Consider the following 22,197-nt stretch of genomic DNA (forward strand, 5'->3'; position numbering starts at 1 on the left):
TGGCAATTAGAATTGCACACACACTCAGGATGTGTGGTATAACAATCTTAAACAAACAAAAGTTATTCATATGATTTCAGGCCTGGCTAAAAGTTTTTTACTTCCAACTTTTATGGGAGACATTTCTGGAAGTTGTGGAGAAAATCGCAACAAAAACCCGGATATCAACAGAAACAGTGAAAAGATGAGAAGGAAGATTAAACTAAATCAATTTTTAAAAAAAGCAACACTCCACATAGATTACCAAATAGTAAACAATGTTTATTTTCACCTTGTTACTGTAATGTTTATCTACTCTATTTAAAAATGTCAATAAACAGATTGTGGAGGTGGAAAAAAAAAGTAGTACAAGAAGCTATTGTACATTTCAGAGGATGAGTGTGCAAACATGGTGAGGGGGTTAGGCTGAGAATCAGGGTTTGAATAACACACATGGGTTGTGACTACTTGATTGAATAAATGGCCTCAAGCAAAAGCATTTTTTTTTTAAATGGCTTGAGTCCAGGCTTGCTGGGCAACACTGGCACTTCCATTGGCTGAGAAGCAACTCAGCTGTGTTCACTTCCATATCGGGTCTCACAGCACGACACGTTAGCAAAGGCGTGGGATACTTTCTCATTAAATGATATAAATAAATGCTTCTATTGGGGAGTTTGGGATCAGTTCATCTGTGTGTGTTTTTCTTTGCTGTGTCACAATCATTCAAGATCCTCTTCAGTGATGTCTTGCTGCGTGGTCTCTCCTATTTAGGGCCAGCGAGCAGTCAGGCGGCTCGGGCCAGCGCATCCCATGGAGACGCTAACAAATGGATACAAATGACACTGTTGAATTGAGATATGACAAAATCGTATAGGTACTTTCCTTCACAGAAATCATTTTTCTTCTTTCACTTTGCATTTTCAGTGGTGGACTCGGCCCACCTGACTGAGGGTTCTTATACAGCGCCTAACCCGGCACCAGCACGATGGAGGAGGGGGCCATCATGTAGGCCCAGTTGGGATACACATATCAGCGGTTGAATGTCATTGTCACCTAGAGAATATTTAAAAGAGCCCCGGACACAACAAGAAAAATCTTCAAGTTTCAAAAATCTACTACATAATACTTTCCAAAGTTCCTTTAAATTGTCAGTGAATCTTTTACCAAAAACTGAGCAGGCAAAAGGTTTTTCTTCAGTGTGTAGTTATAGATTCTGTGTCAAGGACATCAAATGTTTAAAGTTTAAACAATTATTTAAAGTTTAAACGATTATTTGATAATCTTTTTTTGTGTTTCATCTTATTTATTTATTTGTTTGTATGTTTATTTATTTATTTATAATTCATTTTTTTATATGTTCTACACCAAATATGTGTTTTATGAACATTTTATTTTATTTTTCTATTTTATATGTCTATATTTTTCAAGAGGGAAGAAATAGGGACTTGGCTGGTACATAAAGCAAAAATCTGCATATAATTGACATTAATTGTTTTTAAATTATATACCATGATTTTAGCGGTCCGGCCCACTTGGAAATAGATGTTTCCTCCATCTGGCCCCTGAACTAAAATGTGTTTGACACCCCTGATTTAAGGTACAGTATACAGTTGTTCACATCCGCAAACTACCACCAGTCGACCACTTTCTAACCGTGTTAATTCAAACGGATGTACGTATTTGGAAGAGTTTCTAGGTGTAACGGAAATAGTGATAAGACACACAGTATTGTTGGGAAAGACTGTCTAAAACATTTCCTTGGCTTTTACTGAACTCGCGTGTAGCCCAAACGGAAAGTGAAACTGAACAGTGAACACAAGTGGTTGAACTAAAACGGCAAGTATCTGGGCTGAGTGGGCGTGGGCTGGACAGGACTTTCCCTGAGCTGCTCTTCCGGGTTGGGTTGACTGACTGCCTGCTGGACAGCCAAACACGTTGTACGCCACGAAGGTAGGGAGTATGTTCAAGTAATATTGGTATTGTGGTCTATTATCTCTAACGACGTTTTCTTATTTAATACGTAAAAATAACACTCACATTGTTGTATGTTACGGCGTATACATATTTCCTAACTTTTTTTCAACCAAAGCACATATTTTACATAATGAGGAAAGTTTCACTGCATAGGCTACCGACAAACAAAACATATCACTGAAAGTAGATACAAATGTCGTTATTTACCTTTACATTTTAAGCATTCGATTGTTCTGCCTATCAGCAACCTGTCACCGCTAGCATAGATAGATGAACCAAGTACATTGCCTGTAGTAAGAAAATATCCATTTCCTGACTAATTAAGTCAAATTCATGCACACGTACGAGCGTGAGAAAACATCACTCGGCACAAGACTTATTACCGCCGTACTAGCTGTTTTTCATTTGATTGCTTTATATTCATAGTTGACTCTAGACTGATATCATACAAAATTAAAATCACTGCATTTATTGTAGGATAGTGACTACAGCAGGCACTAAGAATGCATATTCACGCAGTATAGGAAGTTTATCATTTTATTGGGTTATACTTATGGCTTCAAATAAAAAAACTAATATTTACTGTAACTATTACTTTACTAGGATGTTCGTATCAGTGAACAACACATTCTGACTTTTATGCGCTGTCATAGCAACAGCGCTCCACAATATTTCTTTGCATCCATAATGTATTTAGCTTATCCTCATTATGGTGATTATGGGTGAGCTGGAGCTCGTCCCAGCTGATTGTGGGCGATCGCGCATACAAACAGAGTAGACAAACATCCGTTGATAATCACGTTCACAATTATGGACAATTTAGAGTCTTCAGTTAACCACATTTGCAACATGGGGGCAACAGTCCACACAGCAAGGCCGGTGATGAGATTCAAACCCAGAACCTCAGAAATGTGACACAGATGTGCAAAAACCACTATACGCCGTGCTTCCCCACTGCATTTTTTTTCTTGCAGTTTAAAAAGGAAATAATCAATTTGGGCATGCCAGGCAATTGTTAATTGTGTCTTGTGTTTGTTGTGTGCAGCAAAACCAATAAAACCGCTAAACTCCTAATCATGATGAGCTGCTGTGGTCTGTTGACTCTCAACAAGGAGCCAGGTACAAGTTCAAATAATGGATTTTAATTACAGTATATGTTACTTAGTGTAGTATGAATGGAGCGCTGATATTTGATGTAATTGATGTGTGTGTGTGTCAGTTCCTCTGAAGGCCATTGAAGTCAAAGTGGAGGTGAAGGACCACGTGGCCACTGTGACTTCCACACTGCACTATGAGAACAAGGAGGACAAAGCCATCGAAGCCATTTTTGTCTTCCCTCTACCTTCTAATGCTGCCGTCTGCCATTTCAGTGCCAAGATTGGGCAGACCGAGATTGTAGCTGATGTGAAGGAGAAACAGGAAGTGAGCGCGTGGCCGCAAAGGCGAGTGAGTTGAAAAAAGACGGTCTGAAGTGAACGTCACGTTGTCCTCTCCAGGCTCGAGAGGAGTACGACGATGCACTGAGTTCCGGGCAGCAGGCCTTCCTCTTGGAAGAGAGTGATCAGAGCCAAGATGTTTTCTCTCTGAGTGTGGGGAGTCTTCCTCCAGGAGAGAGCGCCTCCATCAGGCTGGAGTATGTCACTGAGCTGGCTGTGGAGGCTGACGGCGCGCTGAGGTTTTGTCTGCCTGTGGTGCTCAACCCTCGCTACCAACCTCAGGGTAGAACAACCCACCACTAATTTTAATGTACAGATTATTTATTATTTTCAATATTTACTCCCCAGGGAAATGTGTCTTTTGGATGAAATTTTGGGTTTTGGAATTTTGAAAAAGTTGGATGTGCACTCAAAGTCGAGAGGAGGTTAAATTATGTTCATCTAGGGCTGTGCAATTAATGAAAATTCAATTACAATTTCAATTATTACACTATACAATTACAAAAACAGCATAATCGTAACAAACAAAATGATTATTAATTTAAAAAAATTGGTATGTTTGAGTTGTTTAAATGTATACATTTGAACCTTTTTTTAAATTTCAAAATAACTAATTGCATAATTAGTGTTTCAAAGAATTGTATTTGTCTCAATATTTTTTACATTTAAACATTTTCTTGTTTTGCACCCAAAAAATAAATGATCGCCCTAATCCTGATTTCAATCATTACCAAAATAATCGTGATTAATATTTTCTTCATAATCAACCCTATGCTAATCGGAAAAAGCTCTATAGTGCATATTAGGTTCATCCTGAAATTTCACCCAATGTCACTAAAGCTATTCTCTTGAGTATTTTATGTATGATTATATGATATTTTAAATTGTTTATTCTGTTTTGGAAGTTAGTAGTTCATATTCAAATATTATCACATAATTATAATATATACTAATTTAGATAAATGATGAATGAAGCAATAAGTTATGCCTTTATATCTACTTTTAACAAATTTACCATCTTTGTGCACGGTCAGGAGATATCAAACCAATCTTCTAATTTTAATAAAGTTTTTCATTATCGCATGGAAATAAATGCCATATATTCAGATGCTTTTAGACTCGTAGTCACACTCTTAAAATAATTGCCTAAGTCATTTTTTTGTGTGCAAAAATTATTATTATTTGCCTAAATCATTTCCTCATGATGCAAATCGTTAAATTGTTTGTGTTTGATAAAAAAAAAACTGAAAAAAATGACATTATTATTATTATTTTAAGAAGGCGTCGATATTCATTCTTATTATGATTATTTAATTTTCCTAGGAAGTGAAGTTGGCAGCGTCCAGGTGACGTCTGTCCCTGCCTCTCAAGTGCCATACAGTCTGACCTTCTCCGCCCGGTTGTCCTCGCCGCGTCGGGTGTCCAAAGTGGATTCCAAGTGTTCCTTGGAACCTCTGCAGTACCTCAACAAGGAGCAAACCCAGGCAGTCGTACGTATAAACCCTCACGTGATCTCCTGTTTCCCACACTTGAGGCATACTTTTTATTCATAGTTTATTTATTTTGGGGATTTTAGGTTCAACTGGCTGCGGAACACACGTTTGACAGGGATATCGAGCTGTTGATTTACTACAAAGACGCTCACCAGCCGGCTGTTGTGGTGGAAGCAGGAAAGGCGTCTGCCGAGCCTGGTGAGTTCAAACGGTTTTCATTCAATAAGTATGGATGCTTTCCAATTCTTCAAATTCACTTTTCCCGGCTGTGTTGTGATCCAGGCACACTGATGGGGGATGCGGCGGTGATGCTGAGTGTTTACCCGGAGTTCCCCCAGGAAGTGATGTCTTCACTCGCCACAAGGGGGGAGTTTGTGTTCTTACTAGACCGATCCGGAAGTATGCAAGGTGCTCGCATCGGCAGTGCCAGGGTAATCGAAATGTCAATTATGCCACAAACTGCTCTTGTTTCCATTCGACTGATACCCAGAAGAGAATGTAGGCTTGAGTTATAGAGCGTTACGATGTATGAATGGAAACAAAAATTGCTCTGCAGGCTTGTTACATAGACAGTATACAACACAGCGGAAACATTAATCAGGGTTCAACACTCCAAATAGAAAATGTGCTTAGCACTCATTGTCCTTCTCCCCTACAGTTTCTTTCACTCTTTATACCTCACTTCCGCACAGGATACTCTACTACTGCTTCTGAAAAGCTTGCCAATGGGCTGCTACTTCAACATTTACAGTTTTGGTTCCTCCTTTGAACACATCTTCCCGTAAGAATCGACTACCCTATGTCATTCATTCTATAAACAATAACATCCTGTTTGATCTCGCGGCACGTGTCCATGTACTTGTGTGTATGATGGCAGTAACAGCATGGAGTACAGTGAGAAGACCATGGAAAAAGCACTGAAGATTGTCAAGGAGATTCAGGCAAACTTGGGTGGAACAGAGATACTTAAGCCCCTCCAACACATTTATAGCCAGCCCTGCATTCCCAGTCAACCACGACAGGTAATGCACATTTAGTCGCACAACCTAACTTCTAATATTAGTTGTATGTGGATGTTCTTTGTGCTGACATTTCAATCAAGGCCTTCAGAATTAGTAGGGCTGGTCGGTGTAACAAATTGAACTTTAATAGCAAAGGCAAAACACATCTGTAGATATCTGCACACATTAACTCATTCACTGCCATTGACGGCTATAGACGTAAAAAATGGATGACATAAATTCACATTTTTTCCCACTTTTGTCAACAAGAGTATGAGAACCTAGAAAAAATGTTTTGTACATTTAGAACAGATATAAAATTTGCCATTAATCTTGAGTTAACTAGTGAAGTCATGTGATTAATTACAATGAACTCATTCAATGCCATTGATGGTATAGATGTCAAAAATTCATTTGAACCATTTCCTTTTATTTATTTTTAATTTTTTAATTTTTTATTTAATTTTATTTTTTGTATTTATTTTTTTTGGAGAGCTCAGTATTGTTCATTCAGTAATTTTACCGATTTGACATGTCATCATCATTGCTCTCTTTTTAAAAAAAATTAAAAAATATATATATTTTTTTATACATTTTTATTTCGTATGTGCATGTGTATGTGTGTATTTGAACCATTTCCATTAGTTTAACATTTTTTCCCCACTTTTGTTAACAAGAGTATGCAAACCTTTTTTTAATTGTACATTTAGAGCAGATATAAAATGTGGGATTAATGGTGAGTTAACTAGTGAAGTCATGCAATTAATTACGAGAAAAAAATTAATCGCCTAATTTTTTATAATCTTTTTTTTAAATCATGTCAGGCGATTCATTTTTTTAAATTGTAATTAATCGCATGACTTCAATAGTTAACTCGCGATTTTTTTCTAGGTTTTCATACTATTGTTAACAAAAGTGAAAAAAATGGTAAATAGAAATAGTTCAAATGAATTTTTGACATCTACAGCCGTCAATGGCAGCGAATGAGTTAATAGTAATAAATTTGATAATCAGCATCTGTAGTGAGTATGAAATGACCGGCCGGGCACTCCTACTGCTAATCCTGGGCTGTACAAAGACATTGCAGCACAGACACACACATATTCAAAATATGTGTAACAGGCTGAGCAGGTAGTGCTTGCCAAACGCTTTTATATACGCATTGCTACTGTCATGTGACACTTCTCTACTGTTTCAATGCTAAGCCAAATGTAAACTGTCCTTTCAGCTATTTGTTTTCACTGATGGCGAAGTCGGGAACACCAAGGAGGTTACAAGCCTAGTGAAGAAGAATTCCAGTTCCCACAGGTTAAATAAACCGCATGCTCGTTATGTTCTAATTAAGGGTGTCAAAATGAGTGTGTTGATTTTTAGTTAATTGAAAGTATTTTTTTTAAGCCCTGTACTGGGGGAAGTCCAGACGCAACGCAGCGTCCACGTCAAAGTTGAGCAGTAATAAGTTTAATAATAATGCATATATTTGTAGAGACTGGGGTCAAGTTGCATTTTTACAAGTGTAAAGTTACTTCACCATCTTACAAATAAAACACAAAACAATATCACACTTGTTTTTTTTCAGTACAACTTTTTAATTTGAACTGAAATTAATTAATTATTGTAAAATGACTAGTTTACCATTTTTTTCTACGTTTATGTTAAGAGTATGAAAACTTGAAAAAATTGTACATTTTATTATCAGATATAAAATTTGCGATTTATCGTGACTGTCGTGAGTTAACTATTGAAGCCATGCGATTAATTAAGATTTTAAAAAATGTAATCGCCCGACACCCCTAGTTCTAAATAGTCACTATGCGCCATGTCTTGTTTCAGTGTATGTTTGAATGAAAGCAACTGCATTGCAGGTGTTTCTCTTTCGGAATTGGAGAAGGAGCCAGCACTGCTCTCATCAATGGTTTGGCTAAGGAGGGAGGAGGTCACGCTCAATTCATCACAGGCGCCGACAGGATGCAAGCAAAGGTTCACGGGACATGGCGCCAAATGATTTTTCTCAAATCCTACACAAATGTCTAAAACACATTGATGAAATCATTGATTTCATTTCACCAGGTGATGCAATCGCTGCAGTTTGCTCTGCAGCCCACTGTGGAGGACATCTCGGTCACGTGGGATTTGCCAAAGGGGGTGTCTGTCACACAGCTGTCTCCGCCTCTCACAGCTATTTTCCAGGGTCAAAGGTCGCTCATTTATGCTCAGCTTACCGGACAGGTAAAACAGCTCTGAGTAAACTCCCTTCCATATCTTAAATAGCATTTGCCGAGAAGCAATTGTACGTTATGTTTTTGTTCTTTTATCATGATTGTCAACATGTTGTTGACTTGAGCCGCATTGTATTGAGCAACCACGACTATGCTATGAATATTTACATACTTATCCTTATCTTCTGTATCTATCTAACATAAACAACAGAATGTTAAAAAGTGGAGCTTTTCCCCCCAATTATTATTTTTTTTTTTTAACCCTGCAATGTTTTCTCACAGAGCTCGGAGGAAACAAATGGTTGTGTAACTGTGAAGTACAGCCTAGCAGGCAATCCGTTCCAGAACAAGCTTGGCTTCGCTTTCCAACCTACAGAGGACACTGGGTAATGCCGGCTTCCATGTTTACGTGGGCCTCCTTCCTCCCACAATACAAAAACATGCATGTTTTAAATTGTCCTCATGTGTGAGTGTGAATAGTTTGCATGTCGTCGATATTAGAAAAATCTCTTGGCACTCCAAACAAAAATGTCACTAAGGTATATTGAGCAATGCTCTCATCACAATATACTTAGTGTCTGCATGCTTTGATTTATTTCTTTTGTGTAAAAGGTATGTACCACAGTACACGAGCATTTTCATTGTTCGGTCTCTCACTATATTGAATTGATTTACATAGATGAACAAAGATACATTACTGTTAGTAAATAATAATTTTCTGAGATTTCATACTGCTTTGCTTTCCGCAGATTAACAATCCACAGGCTCGGTGCTCGAACTCTGATTCGCTGTCTGGAGGCAGAGAAGGATGAGGAAGTGAAGAAAAAGGTGGTGGATGTCAGCGTCCAATCAGGAGTGAGCAGCTCCTTCACAGCCTTCATTGCCATCAACAAAGCCAACAGGGAAGCCATTCAGGGACCTCTGCTGCACAGACGTGTTCCAGGAGCCCGTGAGTGGTGGGGGGTAATTTTTGCATTAACACAGAAGTCTTTGCATGCATTTTAATTTTTTGACAACAAACACATTCGTTTAACAGCTAAAATAATACATACAGTATATGGAATTGGCAAAGCACTCATTTCCAAAATGGAATTGTGGATATCACTAATTCTCATGTTTTTCCTTTCTAGTTCAACTAAAAGGTTGTTCTTTTCAAAGTGGAGGTAAGTAGAGTCATGCATTCAGGGATCGGAAGGTACAGGGGGGGGGTTGAAATTAGCATAACAAAATTATCATTCTTTGATTACATGTGTGTGTTCAGCCACTGTATGGAAGAAGAGATGCTACATTTACATACTGTATTTTGCACATAATCATGTCCATATGACAAATTAGTTTAACAAACTGAAATTGGCTTTTATTAACAATCTTTTTTTCCCGCCAAAATGATATTGTTGCTCACTAATCCCCATGTAATATTTCTGTTTTGTTTCCCTCCAAGGTCTTCCATTGGCATGTTTCGGCAAGTACCATCATGCAGACAGTGATTGGGGGGGAAATATAATTAGATTTCTATCAGCTGTCTATCGAAGTCCTAGGATGGGATATCATTTCACATACTTCCAAAATGATATTGTTGCTCACTAATTCCAATGTAATAACCCCCCCCCCCCAAAGGTGGTCGCAGAAAAGGTGCACGTGCTATAGTTGGATCTCCCGGCAAGTAGCATCATAAAGACAGGGAATTAAGAGAAAGAAAAAACAAACTATTTTCTTGCAGCTACATATTGAATACCTACCTACCTTTTTGTATGTGTTTCAATTATTTGGCAACAAACACATTAGTTTAACAGCTAAAAGAATACATCATTGGAAAATCGCTTATTTCCAAAATGGAATTGTGGATCACTAATTCTCATGTTTTTTTTTTCTTGTTTTTTTTAGCTCCACCCATGATGAGCCAAGGCAAGTAGCATCTACCAGACAGGGATTGGAAAGAATAATTCAGTTTCCTACAGCAGCAGATGTTATATTGCATAATTCCAAAATGATATTGTTGCATACTAATTCCCATGTAATATTGCTGTTTTCAATATACAGTGGCGCTTGGAGGCAAGTAGCATCATGCAGACTGGGATTGGGGAGAGAAAAAAACAAACATTTTCTTGCAAGGAGCGTAATTTTTGCATTAACACAGAAGTCTTTGCATGCATTTTAATTTTTTGACAACAAACACATTCGTTTAACAGCTAAAAGAATACATACAGTATATGGAATTGGCAAAGCACTCATTTCCAAAATGGAATTGTGGATATCACTAATTCATGTTTTTCCTTTCTAATTCAACTAAAAAGTTGTTCTTTTCAAAGTGAAGGTAAGTAGAGTCATGCATTCAGGGATCGGAAGGTACAGCGACCTGTTGAATTCTTAGAGATGGGATATTATCTCATTAAAAAATGGTATTGTTGCTCACTAATTGCAATATAATATACCTATTATTTACCCTCAAAGGAATGACAAGAATATTATTGTATACAGGCTTCCGCAAACCTGGTCCTCAAAGGCCAAAGTTTCCGTCCTCTAACACACTTGATTCTAAAGCTGATTGAGGTGTGTTGGGGGGCGGAAACATTTAAAACCCGCAGGACTTCGGCCCTTGAGGACCAAGATTGGGGAAGCCTGGTCTATACTGTGTAATTCACTACACAGTGGACCCCTGGACCCTTGCAGAATTTTTTTGTCATAAATTAACATGTAATAAAAAGTTGACGGGTGAAAATCAGAGAAGTGTGGTTGAAACAGGCCTGGACAAAAGTGGTGATCCAGAAAAGATTGAAAATGATTCAACCATAAGGATGTTCAACCATATGTGCTCCAATTAGGAACACGGGTGTCTGCAAACGTATTAATCAGTCAGTCGGCCTATTTCAATTTGTGACAAGCGCCACACTAAACATGGGTCAGAGGAAGCGAAGAGAGATGCCTCGGCAGATTGAAAAGGAAATTATAGGCAAGCATATTAAAGGTGAAGTGAAATTTTGCAGCACTCTGACAACCTTGTGAATATACTTTAAAGTTCCGTTCAATCAGATTCATCAGGGGTGCTCAAGTTGGGTCCTCGAAAGCCCCCTATCCAGCCTGTTTTCCATGTTTCCCTCCTGCAGCACAGCTGAATCTAATGATCAGCTAATCAGCAAGCTTGATAACGAGCCTGGTCATGAATCAGGTGTGTTAGTGGAGAGAAATATGGAAAATAGGCTGGATAGGGGCTCTCGAGGACCCAACTTGAGCACCCCTGAGATACATGACTCGATTCCGTGATTGCAGATTAAATGAAAAGGTGTCAAATAAAATGCAATAATCATAGCTGCAAACTATTTATCAGTCATATAATTAAAATAAGACAATGTAAAATATGATACAGTTACTGTATTATATTTGATGTGATTTGATACCAGCAGGTATCGAATGCTATTTAATAGAATGTACAGAATTACGGAGTATACACACACTTCATTTACATTTTTGATCTTATATTGCTCACTATTTGCTCATGTAGTCATTTGTTGTTGTGTTTTTATATACAAAGATGCGGTTTGTGCCAAAGGAGCTCCAACCAAAAGCAAGTAAAACTCAGCAGAATTTTAAATATTGGAACATTTTAATATTTTTAGCAACTTGAAGAAAAGGATGAAGGTTGTATCTGGGAGAAACAGTTTTATGGATTGTGATTGAATGAAATGCTAAATCAGCGAACAAACCGGTTTAACAAGGGAATAAAATACTTTTACTTGGCCTTGACAAAAATATGTTTTTTTTTCCCCCCCTTCTGTTCTTTATCCAAATAGGAAAAGAATTCGGAGGTTTTTTAAAAAAGATGAAACAAAGGACCGATACAAAGAGTCGCACGCTAAGCAGTCCGGTTTATACTTCAATGGGCTCCGATTCCAAGGAGATGGCTACTAATTCTTGTGAGTTGCACACACAGACACCACCAAGCTGCATTTAGTTCAATAAACAGAGCACAAGATTGTTTCTGTAATTGTTTTCAAACAGTTTTTACTGCAATGCTTGTCATTTTTCTCTGCTCCTAAATCAGATATGAGAAGCAAACATAACAACAAACAGTGGAAGCTGCCATTTCATTAGAAATTTGACCAAAAAGTACGAGGTGCCGTATTTGCCAAAAAGTAGCAATGTCCTCTCACCAAGGTTATTAGTTAACAAACGAAAACTAACAAAATTACTCAAATACAAAATCGAATATTACGTGAAACTACATTTTAAGTTCGACTAACTAATTGAAGCGGATAGCGTTTGGCTTCCTTCTTGTCTGTGTCAATTTATTTCATACATGAGCAGTTGGAATTTATTTTAAATGTTTTTGTTTCTCTATTACTCTACAGAAGAAGGAAGACCCAACAGTCATTTAGGAATTGTAGTTTAATTTGTTACAGAATAGTTTTTTTATTTCTTGAATTCCACAAACATTCCATATAATACCCCCCCCCCCCACACACACAAAAATCAAACTTTAAAAAAAAAACTCAAAAGAAACCTCCCACATACACCAGATAGAATACCAAAATATTTCTCTCATTGACACCAAAAAACTCAAACACACACTCCAAGATCTCAAACTCACCAAAAAAAACACATACCCAAAAATTCTCATATGCACCAAAAATGTCTCCCACGTAAAACCTCCCACACCAAAAAACACATTCTTCCAAACTCTCATTATCGCCAATATGCTCTCACACCTCACCAAAATTCTTACAAAAACTCATACACAACAAAAAAAAATCACACACTAAAATCTCACACACACCGAATAACCTCTCTTATAAAGACATACACACACACACTTCCACATACACAGTAAGACTCACTAACCAAAACACTCACCAAAAGAAACTTTCTCAAGATCTGGGCGGCTTTTTGGAGCGTGAGAGGATACTTGGTGTGTGGGGGAGATTTTTTTCATGTGTAAGCATTTTCTGGTATGTGTGAGAGTGTGTATGAGAGGCTTTTTTGGTTGAGTGTGAGAGTTTTTAAGGGGAGTTTGTCAAATGTCTCACTCACCCCCCCCCCCAAAAAACACTACAAAACCACTATTTTTTCAAGTCTCAGGGTTAACCAGATGATTTTTTTTAAAAACCCCACTAGTTCCATTGTACAGCATATAGGTATGATTTAGCTGCAACCTATCTAGTAAACAACCCCCAAATTGCAAACCAGTGACGTTCCAGTTGAATATTTGACAAGACTTCCTTTCCCCACAACTCAGCCGTCCAGCCACCTCCAGACACTTTGCTGCAGTTGGTGTCCCTCCAGAAAGCGTCGGGCTACTGGGAGCTCAACCCGCCTCTGGCTGCTGCACTGGACAAGACCAGCAAGCAGGTGGAACAGCCCAAACCAGCCAAGGTGTGGGACCTTGTTTCAAATGTGTTATGACACCGTTTCCACTTGAGTAATGTGCGTTTCTGCGAGCCCAGGTGGACGGGAACGTGTGGGCCACCGTTCTGGCTCTGGTTTGGCTTCATGGGTTCAAGTCGGACGTTCAAGTCGAATGGCACCTTCTTGCTCGTAAGGCTGTGTCATGGCTGCTGGCTCAGAATGGTAATGACTTCCGAATTGTATGTGTTTGTCTTTGTTTGCAGTCAGTGCTAGAACCTCACAATTTCACAATTCTTTAGGTTGTGATTCATTTCGATTTTGATTCATCAAATCAAGCGTGACCGGTCAGTAAGAAATGAAATTACATAAATAAATACGATAACATTTTGGCATTTTTAAAATATTTAATCCTGCCGTGTAAAATCGTCAAATTTTTATCAGTAAAACATCTGTAAATACTCCTTTGAATATTCTCCAACAAGGAAGAGGAACCACACTGCACAGTTGAAGGTTCTTGCATATGAACGTGCCCAGAGACTCCATTGTCTTCTGCGTGCGGACAAAGCTTGGCGGCGGTTTGCGGGCAAATTTACAGGAGAATCCAAAATGACACTGAATGTGACATTTTATAAAGTAAAATGTGCTTGCTGTTGCTGCCATGTTGAACTGAAATGGAATTGATGCGTTTTATTGTTTTGTGTGTGTGTGTGTGTTTTTTTTTTATAGCGCCATGTATCGCAGAGTGTGTTGTGGCTGCGAACTCTCTGATGGGCTGCAACGTGCAAAAAGACACCCTGGGACTTTAAGGTCTCCGGTACAAGGAAGGATCTTCTGCTGCTTTGCGTCGCACTACTTGACATTCCTTATTTGGTATTTTGATTGGTCTATAGCAAGTGTGCATTTTATTGTTTTTTTTTCTATATGGTCAAAAGCCATAAAACCGATGATATATAATTGCATGGGTGAAATATACAAAAGTACAGTATAATGGTCATCTTTACGCTCCAGGTGAAAACAAAGAAACTGGAACTACAGTACATTGTGTCACAAAGGAACAGACGTTGAATTTGAATACGATTGTTTCATTGATCTTTCTTGTATTATTCTGTGATCAACAAAGAACACATTAAATAATAAAGACTTAAGCTGGGGATGTCATGTTTTCTTTAGGAGTGTCTTCCCGCCTCATGTCTCTTTCCCTCTACGTGGAGCCTATCCGACACAGATGATGGGTGATTCACCTCAAACACAAATAGACCAGCAAAGTGCAGCACATGTCTTACCAGGCCTATCTAAAGCACCGGGAGAATTCTGCTTTATGGGCCGCTAAGGGCCACTATTCCGGCCCGCAAAGCCAATTCTTACAGCCCATTCTTCCCATTGGTTCATTTTGGAATCAGCAAACAAAATGACTTCCGTAGTACTCGCAGTGTTATCGCTTTCTCATTACGACTATATTTTAAGTGTAGGGCATTGTAATATATATATAGCACAGACTGTACTACTTTTGCTACTAAAGGTGTTACCAAAAGTCAGAAGAATTTATTACCAAAAGTAACAATAATTTAATATACTACTAGAGATTTAAACACTAACTATATCACATTCTCTCTGTACAAAATAAGATAGTGAATAAGGCATGGGCAACTGGTGGCCCACACTCAGGTTGGCCCTGTATTAATTTTTGAAAATAAGATCTGAGCAGGTGTTACAACAGTGTTCACCACGAGATGGCATTGCTCACTATTATCAGACAGAGCCATATAGAGAGAGTTTGGCCAACTCGATGTTATTGGGCACACTTTGATTGGTCAACTGCTGGTCACATGATAAACGGACGCCATCTTGTTACCCTGCCGAAACCGAGTTGGCCAAACTCTCTCTATATACAGCTCTTGTATCAGACTTTTGTACATCAGAGAAGAAAGAGCAAAATCTAGAAAATTGAGTCTCTATGACAGCGCATTAGGGCCACGTATAAAAAAAAAAATAATTTTTTAAGAGGGCGGGGGCCATATTCGGAGAAAAAAACCTTGCAAATTTGCCACTTTAGAAAAAAATTGCTAGGCTTCCCCACCCCCAATAACTTTAAACAGTTCATTTGAAGTGAATGTATTTTTATTTATTTGTGCTTTACGGTAAAAAATCAACTTAAATAATCCATTGCCTAGTAGTCACTTGTTAGGTTAGATGTAACTATTTTGTTATGTTCTTTGGCCAAATTCCTTTAAAAGTACTTTCATATCGAACATGATTACAGTGTTCCCTCGTTTTCCGCTGGGGTTAGGTTCCAAAAAAATGCCTGCAATAAATAAAATCCGTCAAGTAGTTAGCTTTATGTTTTACATTTATTATAAATGTTTTAAGGCCCTAAAAACCCCTCATCACACAGTTTATAAACTTTTCTCATTGAGGCGTTTACATTTTCTCACATTTCTCTATTGCTTAGAAATTCGCAATGTTCAAACCTTTATCAATTTCATAAAATCAATATACTGTAAAAAAAAATTATGCAAAATTGCACCCCAAAAAATCTGCGAAACAGCGAACCAGGTTATAGCGAGGGAACACTGTGTACAGTTTTTCACCCGTTCATTAAAAAAAAACTTGTATTCTATATAAAGAAAGTGAAGTGATGAAAATCGATTAGCCCAGATGAGACAAAATTCCTGGCGCTGTGTTTGCCAGCCCAGGAGGCAAACCAAGATAAGCAGTAGAAAATAGATGGCCACAAACAAAATCAAACCACATAAGGTGCAAAAAAACAAAAAAAACAAATCTACCTTTTATATAAATTATGCAGCATGCAAACAAAAACATATATAAATATACAAGCTCAAATATCAACGGCAATAAAGCTTGACTTCACGACAGCAAAATACTGAGGGTGGAGCGTGCGAAAAAGGTATATAGTGATAGCCAGTAACTTTCTAGTGGGCTTTCTTAGACCAAAGAAGGTCCAAAATAAGAGCCGTGTGCCTCAGGTTTACACAGACTTCGCGTCAATGAGCAGCTGCAGCATCAGGCAGGCGTGCGCATTTTACGCTCACAAGTCGTAGCAGTCGAGTGGAGGGAGGCAGGGGAGCAGCTCAGGGATGATGCCGTCGCCGGCTCCAAGGGGCTCTCCGTCGGCCTTGAGTCTTCGGCCAGCGCCTCTCTGGTGTAAAATACAGCGGGTCACACTGGCAGCGCTGGGCGGCCTAGCTGAGCGCGGCTGCTCACCTCCGCTGCTCTAAGTAGCTTTCTTCTTCTTCTTCGTCTTCTTTTTGTAAATTATTATCGCGGCGTTATTGTTTCCAGGTCAAGAATTTCCAGAGCGTCTCGTTTGGACTGAAAATGGCCGGAGATGGCGGCGCTCTGAAGGATATCAATGAGATTAAGTCGCAGTTCCGGACCAGAGAGGGATTCTACAAGCTGCTTACCCTCTCCGACTCGCAACAGCGGGGCGGGCTGCCAAGGGGTGCCTCCGCCGGGGCCACACTGGGCCCCGCGGCTGGAGCCGGCCCGATACCCGGCGGAGGGGTCGGGCTGCTGCAGGGGCCCGGAGCCGCCGCCGCAGCAGCTGCCGCAGCCGCCGCCGTCGCCTCCTCGTCGAATGCCGCAGCCAACTCCTCCCCAGCGGGCTTCCTGCCGCCGGTGCGGGTCTCCATGGTTAAGCTCCAACCCGAAGACCCGGGCGAGGAGTCGGAGCGGGTGTGCTTCAACATTGGCAGGGAGCTTTATTTCTACACGTACACCAACATTAAGAAGGTGAGCCCCGGCCGGACGGCCCTCTCCGCCCGGGTCACGGGTAGTGGACAGGCAGCGTTAGCCTCGCATGCTAACTAGCCTAGCACTTAGCTCCCATTACACGGCTTCTGGACGAGCTACCGTGGCTGTTTGCTGTTAACGAACACCACGTTTCATTTATTATGTCTGTCTTTGATGTCACTTAGTGCTACTAAATGCAGCTAATAGTTAAGAAGGGAGGAAATTACTGTTTGGAAGGCTCTTTGAGGATGAGTCATTTAGCAGTAGATGGACAGAGGTGGTCAAGGTGGTTGAGAAGCAGCAAGATGTCAAAACGATGCGCTTCATGACTCATCCTAGCTGGTATAAGTGAGGTAGTAAATCAGCTTCGATGTCATCATGTTAAAAAGCAGAACTTACGGTTTCAAACAATGTAAAGGGTTTAAAGTTAGGGCTTCAAATCAAAGCTTAGGGTTTCAAGAATTTATGGTGTCGTTTTAGGCTGTCCAAACCTTAGTCGTGGTTTCCAGCAAAGGGTAGGGTTTTATGTCAGGTTTAGCGTTTCAAAGTACAGTAGTGTTTCAATCAATATGAATGTTTCAATTCAGTGTTAAGACTTCCAGACCAAGGTGAGGTTTCAAATAAGGGTGAGGCCCTCAAAGTTGATGGCCAGAGTTAAGGGTTTCAAATTAGGGTTTCCGATACTGGGTTAGGGTTTTAAGCCAGGTTTTAGTGTTTCGAAGTAGGGTTCAAAGAGAGCTTCAAGACAGGCGTAGGGTTTCAAATAATGTTTTGGGTTTCAATGCAGGGTTCGTGTTTCAACATACAACTCCAATAGACTGACTTATATTTTAATTTGCTTTTGTTGTTTGTTGATATCATCTAATTTTCTCAAACGCGCCAGGCGGTGGACCTGAGCAAGCCCATCGACAAGAGGATTTACAAGGGCACGCAGCCCACGTGTCACGACTTCAACCAGTACTCGGCGTCGGCCGACAGCGTGGCGCTCATTGTGGGCTTCTCGGCCGGGCAGGTGCAGTACCTGGACCCCATCAAGAAGGAGACCAGCAAGCTCTTCAATGAGGAGGTACTGAACGCGCTTTCAAATTAGGCTGGGCTAAGCCTGTCACTATCAAATGTTTTTTGAATTGATTATTATATCATGTATGTCTTGGCATGGGGAGATACATTTTTATTTTGCCTTTAAGTGCATTGTCCATTTTCTTTGGGTTACTGTTTGGTAATCAATTGCTGTTGTGTATTTGGTATTGTTTAGTGATTTGATAAAAACGGAACAATTTTGAAAAATAATGTACCGGTAAGTGCATTTTTCACCTCAGTATTGTGATTGCAATTATAATTTTCAAGGGCCTCTTGTCGTGTATTTTTTTTTAACAAATACAAAGCAAAAATTTACAATAGATAACATCAGACTCATTATGTATATATTTTTTCTTATAGGTTAGGCTTATGCTGAAATAAAACAAATACAGTTTTTTTTTACCCAAATATTTCAGAAAAGGTTATTTTAGAGGTGTAATTTTAATACAGTGATATTTTTGCTCACAGTTATCATACCATCAGAATATAATATTGGCCCATCCCTATGTGGCCTGCACTTCTTACTGAACTTAACTGGGCACTATATAAACAAGTAAAATATACAGGCATTGTGTGTGTGTGTGTGTGTATATATATATATATATATATATATTTAAAAACGTAAAATGAAAGTTTTTTTTTTGCTTCAAATTGCAGCCATTGCGATTTGAAAATTCCTTTCTCTTTCATTGCGCTTTAATTGTTCAGCCTACTAACAACCCTCCATTTTGTCTCCTTTCTTGCATGTGCAGCGTCTGATCGACAAATCCAAGGTGACATGTCTGAAATGGCTCCCCAAGTCTGAAAACCTGTTCCTGGCCTCTCACGCAAGCGGCCACCTGTACCTCTACAACGTGGAGCACTCGTGTGGCACGGCTGCACCTCAATACTCACTTTTGCGTCAAGGCGAGGGCTTCGCCGTGTACGCCTGCAAGACCAAGACACCCCGAAACCCTCTTCTACGCTGGGCCGTCGGCGAGGGGGGCCTCAACGAGTTCTCCTTCTCGCCCGACGGGGTCCACGTGGCCTGCGTGGGCCAGGACGGCTGCTTGCGGGTTTTCCATTTTGACTCTATGGAACTCCAGGGCGTGATGAGGAGTTACTTTGGAGGCCTGTTGTGCGTCTCATGGAGCCCGGATGGCAAGTACCTGGCCACGGGGGGCGAGGACGACCTGGTCACCGTGTGGTCTTTCGCAGAGAGCCGTGTGGTGGCACGCGGCCATGGACACAAATCCTGGGTCAACGTGGTGGCGTTTGATCCCTTCACCACCTCCCTGGAGGACGAGGAGCCCATGGAACTCAGTGGGAGTGAGGAGGACCTCCACCAGGGTGGGGCGCCCAACAATACCACCCCGCACTTCGGGCGGGTGCGAACAAGCAGCACCCTGTCACGGCTCTCCCGGCACAGCTCCAAGGGCGGCGGCTCGGCGGCCGTCACCTACCGATTCGGATCTGTCGGGCAGGACACCCAGTTTTGCCTGTGGGACCTCACAGATGACATTCTGTACCCTCGTCTGCCACTTTCCCGCGCCTTTACCAATACATTTGGACCCACGCTGCCCAACTCCGGGGGTGGCGCAGTGGAGGGCCACCACCACCCACCTGTTGTGGGCACTTCCAACCCACCTACGCTGCCTCTTCCGCTCCCTCGCTCCCTCTCCCGCTCCAACTCACTTCCCCACCCGGCGGTCGCAAACACTTCTAAGAACCCGGGCGCCACGGAGGCCGGCACCGGGGGAACAGGGAGCGTGACGGGTACCGTGGGTGGTGGCCCAGGTAACACCGCGCCATTCAGCATCGGCCGCTTTGCCACACTTTCTCTCCAGGAGCGCAAGTCGGACAAGTCGGTGGTAGGCGGCGGGGTGGAGAAAGAACACAAGCGCTACCACAGCCTTGGTAATATCAGCAAGAGTAACGATAAGATCAATGTGGCGCCGCGGGGCAGCGGGCGCCTGGATGCCGCCAAGGTGCTGGGCACCACGCTGTGCCCGCGCATGCACGAGGTGCCGCTGCTGGAGCCGCTGGTATGCAAGAAGATCGCCCACGAGAGACTCACCGTGCTCGTCTTCATGGACGACTGCATCATCACGGCGTGCCAGGAAGGGCTCATCTGCACCTGGGCCAGACCTGGCAAGGCGGTATGTGCCAGCGCGGTCACAGGGCCGAGACATGCAGGAGTTTGATGAACACTAAACGAATTGTTGTAAATTCCTGTTTGGTGTATTGTCTTGCAGAACTTAACAGCACAGAACGGAAACTCTCCAAGTGGCACGGTGGTATAGCTGCACCTTCATCCCTCCTGCAATCCCAAAATGAAGGGCAACCATCAAGACCGGATCACCTCACCAATGCAGTATTTTACCCTCCGCTCACCCTGCAGAAGCCACGGCCAGCTGTATTTAAGTAATTTATTTTATCATGAGACTGTCGTAATTTATACTGTAAATAGTCAAAGTACTCTTACGGCAAGGAGGCTGTACAGGACGCAAGTGAACACATTGTACATGGCAACACACTGAATGTTTTTTAGGGACTCAAGTCACGATGTCGCCGTCTCTTTTTAAGTTCACGCCCATTACTCTTGAGACGCTTCGACGGTTCTGAAAGCAGCGTGTTACACTCGGGTCCAAGTTATGTGACCACACGCACAAAACACACACACACACACACTCAATCTGGCGGTGTAGCGGCATATATGTATGTCACCCTCATTTGCACTTTGCAGTATCAGGCACCCACTGGGAAAAAAAACTATATATATTTAGATATAAAAAATAAATATTACAATGATTTTTTTTTCCAGAAAAAAAGTTACAATGTTTTCAAAGAAAAGTCACTTCCAGGAAAACACATTTTTTTCTTCAAAGGAAAATGATGCAAGTCTTTAAAAAATTAATTGTAAAAAATATTATTATTTTTAAAAATGCACAATTTTTCAAGAAAACACTAATTATTTTTTATTATAATTGAACGCAGGTTTAAAAACAGCATTCTTTGACAGAAAAAAGTAGAAATATTATGAATTAATTGTTAATATTATTATAAATAAATAAAATATTATTTGACCGAAAAAAACAACTACTTTTTCAAGAAGAAAAAAATTAGAAAAATAATTAACAAAAAGGATCAAGTAGTTTTTTTGTTTGTTTTTTTGTCATGGAAAAAGGTTTGCTTTTCTTTTCTTTTTTGCCAAGTGGGATTCTTTGAAAGTACGTAGTCTCTTTTTAAATAAGATGCCATTTTTATTTCCTGCCCTTCACTTGATTTTCATGTAATATATTGCCTGTGTGTGTGGCCCTGATGCTTGTTGGTAGTGTTGCACCTGAATTGCCTCTTGCAACAATTTGCACACACAAAAACAACTCACGTTCCCTCCACTCGCCGCTTGGTGGACGTCATTCAGTAGTACATCTGTCAACAGATAAAGCCACATTTGTTCAAAAGTCTCCTGTTATTCAATGCTTTGCAGCGACAATAAAGACAAGCCAAGTATATTTGTGTGTCTCTCGCCATGATGATGGCATTCATCTTTTTTTTTTCTCTCTCTCTCTCATTCCAGATCAGGAAGTTGTTTCTTTCCTTGCTTGATTTCCTTTTGGATAATAAACATGATACTGTGAACATGCAGCGCACACGTAATGAGGATGATTATACTTTTTTCATAACTGATTTACTTGCACTCTAGTACTTTTGTAACTACAAAGTTGACGTTCAAATAAACTAGTAGTCACTTGGCATTGTGAAGTTTATTAGATCAATTAAAAACCCTTTTTAAACACTGATGTGAGCAGATACAGATTTAACGTGTACACAGGGACCCTTGCAAGGGTACCGAACAGCTTTCACGAGCATACAGTATGTTCTGCCATCTCTGCTTGCCTCAACCCCAACAGAAGCTACTGTATTCACTGACTAAGGAGTGAAA

General features: G+C 40.5%; 2 protein-coding genes across 7 annotated transcripts; both read left to right on the top strand.

Annotated features, from left to right (window-relative positions):
* Positions 1-1,769: 1,769 nt before the first annotated feature.
* Positions 1,770-14,587, top strand: LOC147171070 (von Willebrand factor A domain-containing protein 5A-like). Of its 5 annotated transcripts, XM_086080963.1 has the most exons (22): positions 1,773-1,929; positions 2,999-3,072; positions 3,173-3,375; positions 3,450-3,672; positions 4,713-4,879; positions 4,966-5,080; positions 5,165-5,313; positions 5,575-5,663; positions 5,760-5,904; positions 7,112-7,191; positions 7,749-7,863; positions 7,954-8,112; positions 8,385-8,488; positions 8,852-9,051; positions 9,233-9,265; positions 9,544-9,564; positions 9,987-10,007; positions 11,632-11,664; positions 11,891-12,013; positions 13,333-13,469; positions 13,541-13,664; positions 14,169-14,587. In XM_086080963.1, the coding sequence occupies exons 2-22, from the start codon at positions 3,030-3,032 to the stop codon at positions 14,246-14,248; spliced, it is 2,364 nt and encodes a 787-aa protein (XP_085937089.1). In that variant the 5' UTR covers positions 1,773-1,929; positions 2,999-3,029; the 3' UTR covers positions 14,249-14,587. The 5 variants fall into 5 exon arrangements, 4 of the variants coding, with proteins under 4 accessions (XP_085937091.1, XP_085937089.1, XP_085937092.1 ...); XM_086080965.1 differs by lacking the exon at positions 9,544-9,564 and having other exon boundaries at positions 1,772-1,929; XM_086080966.1 differs by lacking the exon at positions 11,632-11,664.
* Positions 14,588-16,388: 1,801 nt separating this feature from the next.
* Positions 16,389-22,007, top strand: LOC147171071 (WD repeat-containing protein 20). Of its 2 annotated transcripts, XR_015095650.1 has the most exons (5): positions 16,389-17,192; positions 18,076-18,258; positions 19,025-20,410; positions 20,507-20,675; positions 21,832-22,007. XR_015095650.1 is itself a non-coding variant. In XM_086081499.1 (4 exons), the coding sequence occupies exons 1-4, from the start codon at positions 16,779-16,781 to the stop codon at positions 20,552-20,554; spliced, it is 2,031 nt and encodes a 676-aa protein (XP_085937625.1). In that variant the 5' UTR covers positions 16,389-16,778; the 3' UTR covers positions 20,555-21,766. The 2 variants fall into 2 exon arrangements, 1 of the variants encoding a protein (XP_085937625.1); XM_086081499.1 differs by lacking the exon at positions 21,832-22,007 and having other exon boundaries at positions 20,507-21,766.
* The last annotated feature ends 190 nt before the right edge of the window (positions 22,008-22,197 follow it).

This window comes from Leptonotus elevatus, chromosome 7, assembly GCF_054856555.1.
Source record: "Leptonotus elevatus isolate MCC_2025b chromosome 7, RoL_Lele_1.0, whole genome shotgun sequence".
Lineage (NCBI taxonomy): Eukaryota > Metazoa > Chordata > Actinopteri > Syngnathiformes > Syngnathidae > Leptonotus > Leptonotus elevatus.

Coding starts and splice junctions, on each gene's coding strand:
- LOC147171070 (XM_086080963.1), top strand. CDS start 3,030: ATGATGAGCTGCTGTGGTCTGTTGACTCTCAACAAGGAGCCAG. Junction 11,665..11,890: donor CAAAGGAGCTCCAACCAAAA/GCAAGTAAAACT, acceptor TTATCCAAATAG/GAAAAGAATTCGGAGGTTTT. Junction 13,665..14,168: donor ATGGCTGCTGGCTCAGAATG/GTAATGACTTCC, acceptor TTTTTTTTATAG/CGCCATGTATCGCAGAGTGT.
- LOC147171071 (XM_086081499.1), top strand. CDS start 16,779: ATGGCCGGAGATGGCGGCGCTCTGAAGGATATCAATGAGATTAAGTCG. Junction 18,259..19,024: donor GCAAGCTCTTCAATGAGGAG/GTACTGAACGCG, acceptor TTGCATGTGCAG/CGTCTGATCGACAAATCCAA. Junction 20,411..20,506: donor GGGCCAGACCTGGCAAGGCG/GTATGTGCCAGC, acceptor ATTGTCTTGCAG/AACTTAACAGCACAGAACGG.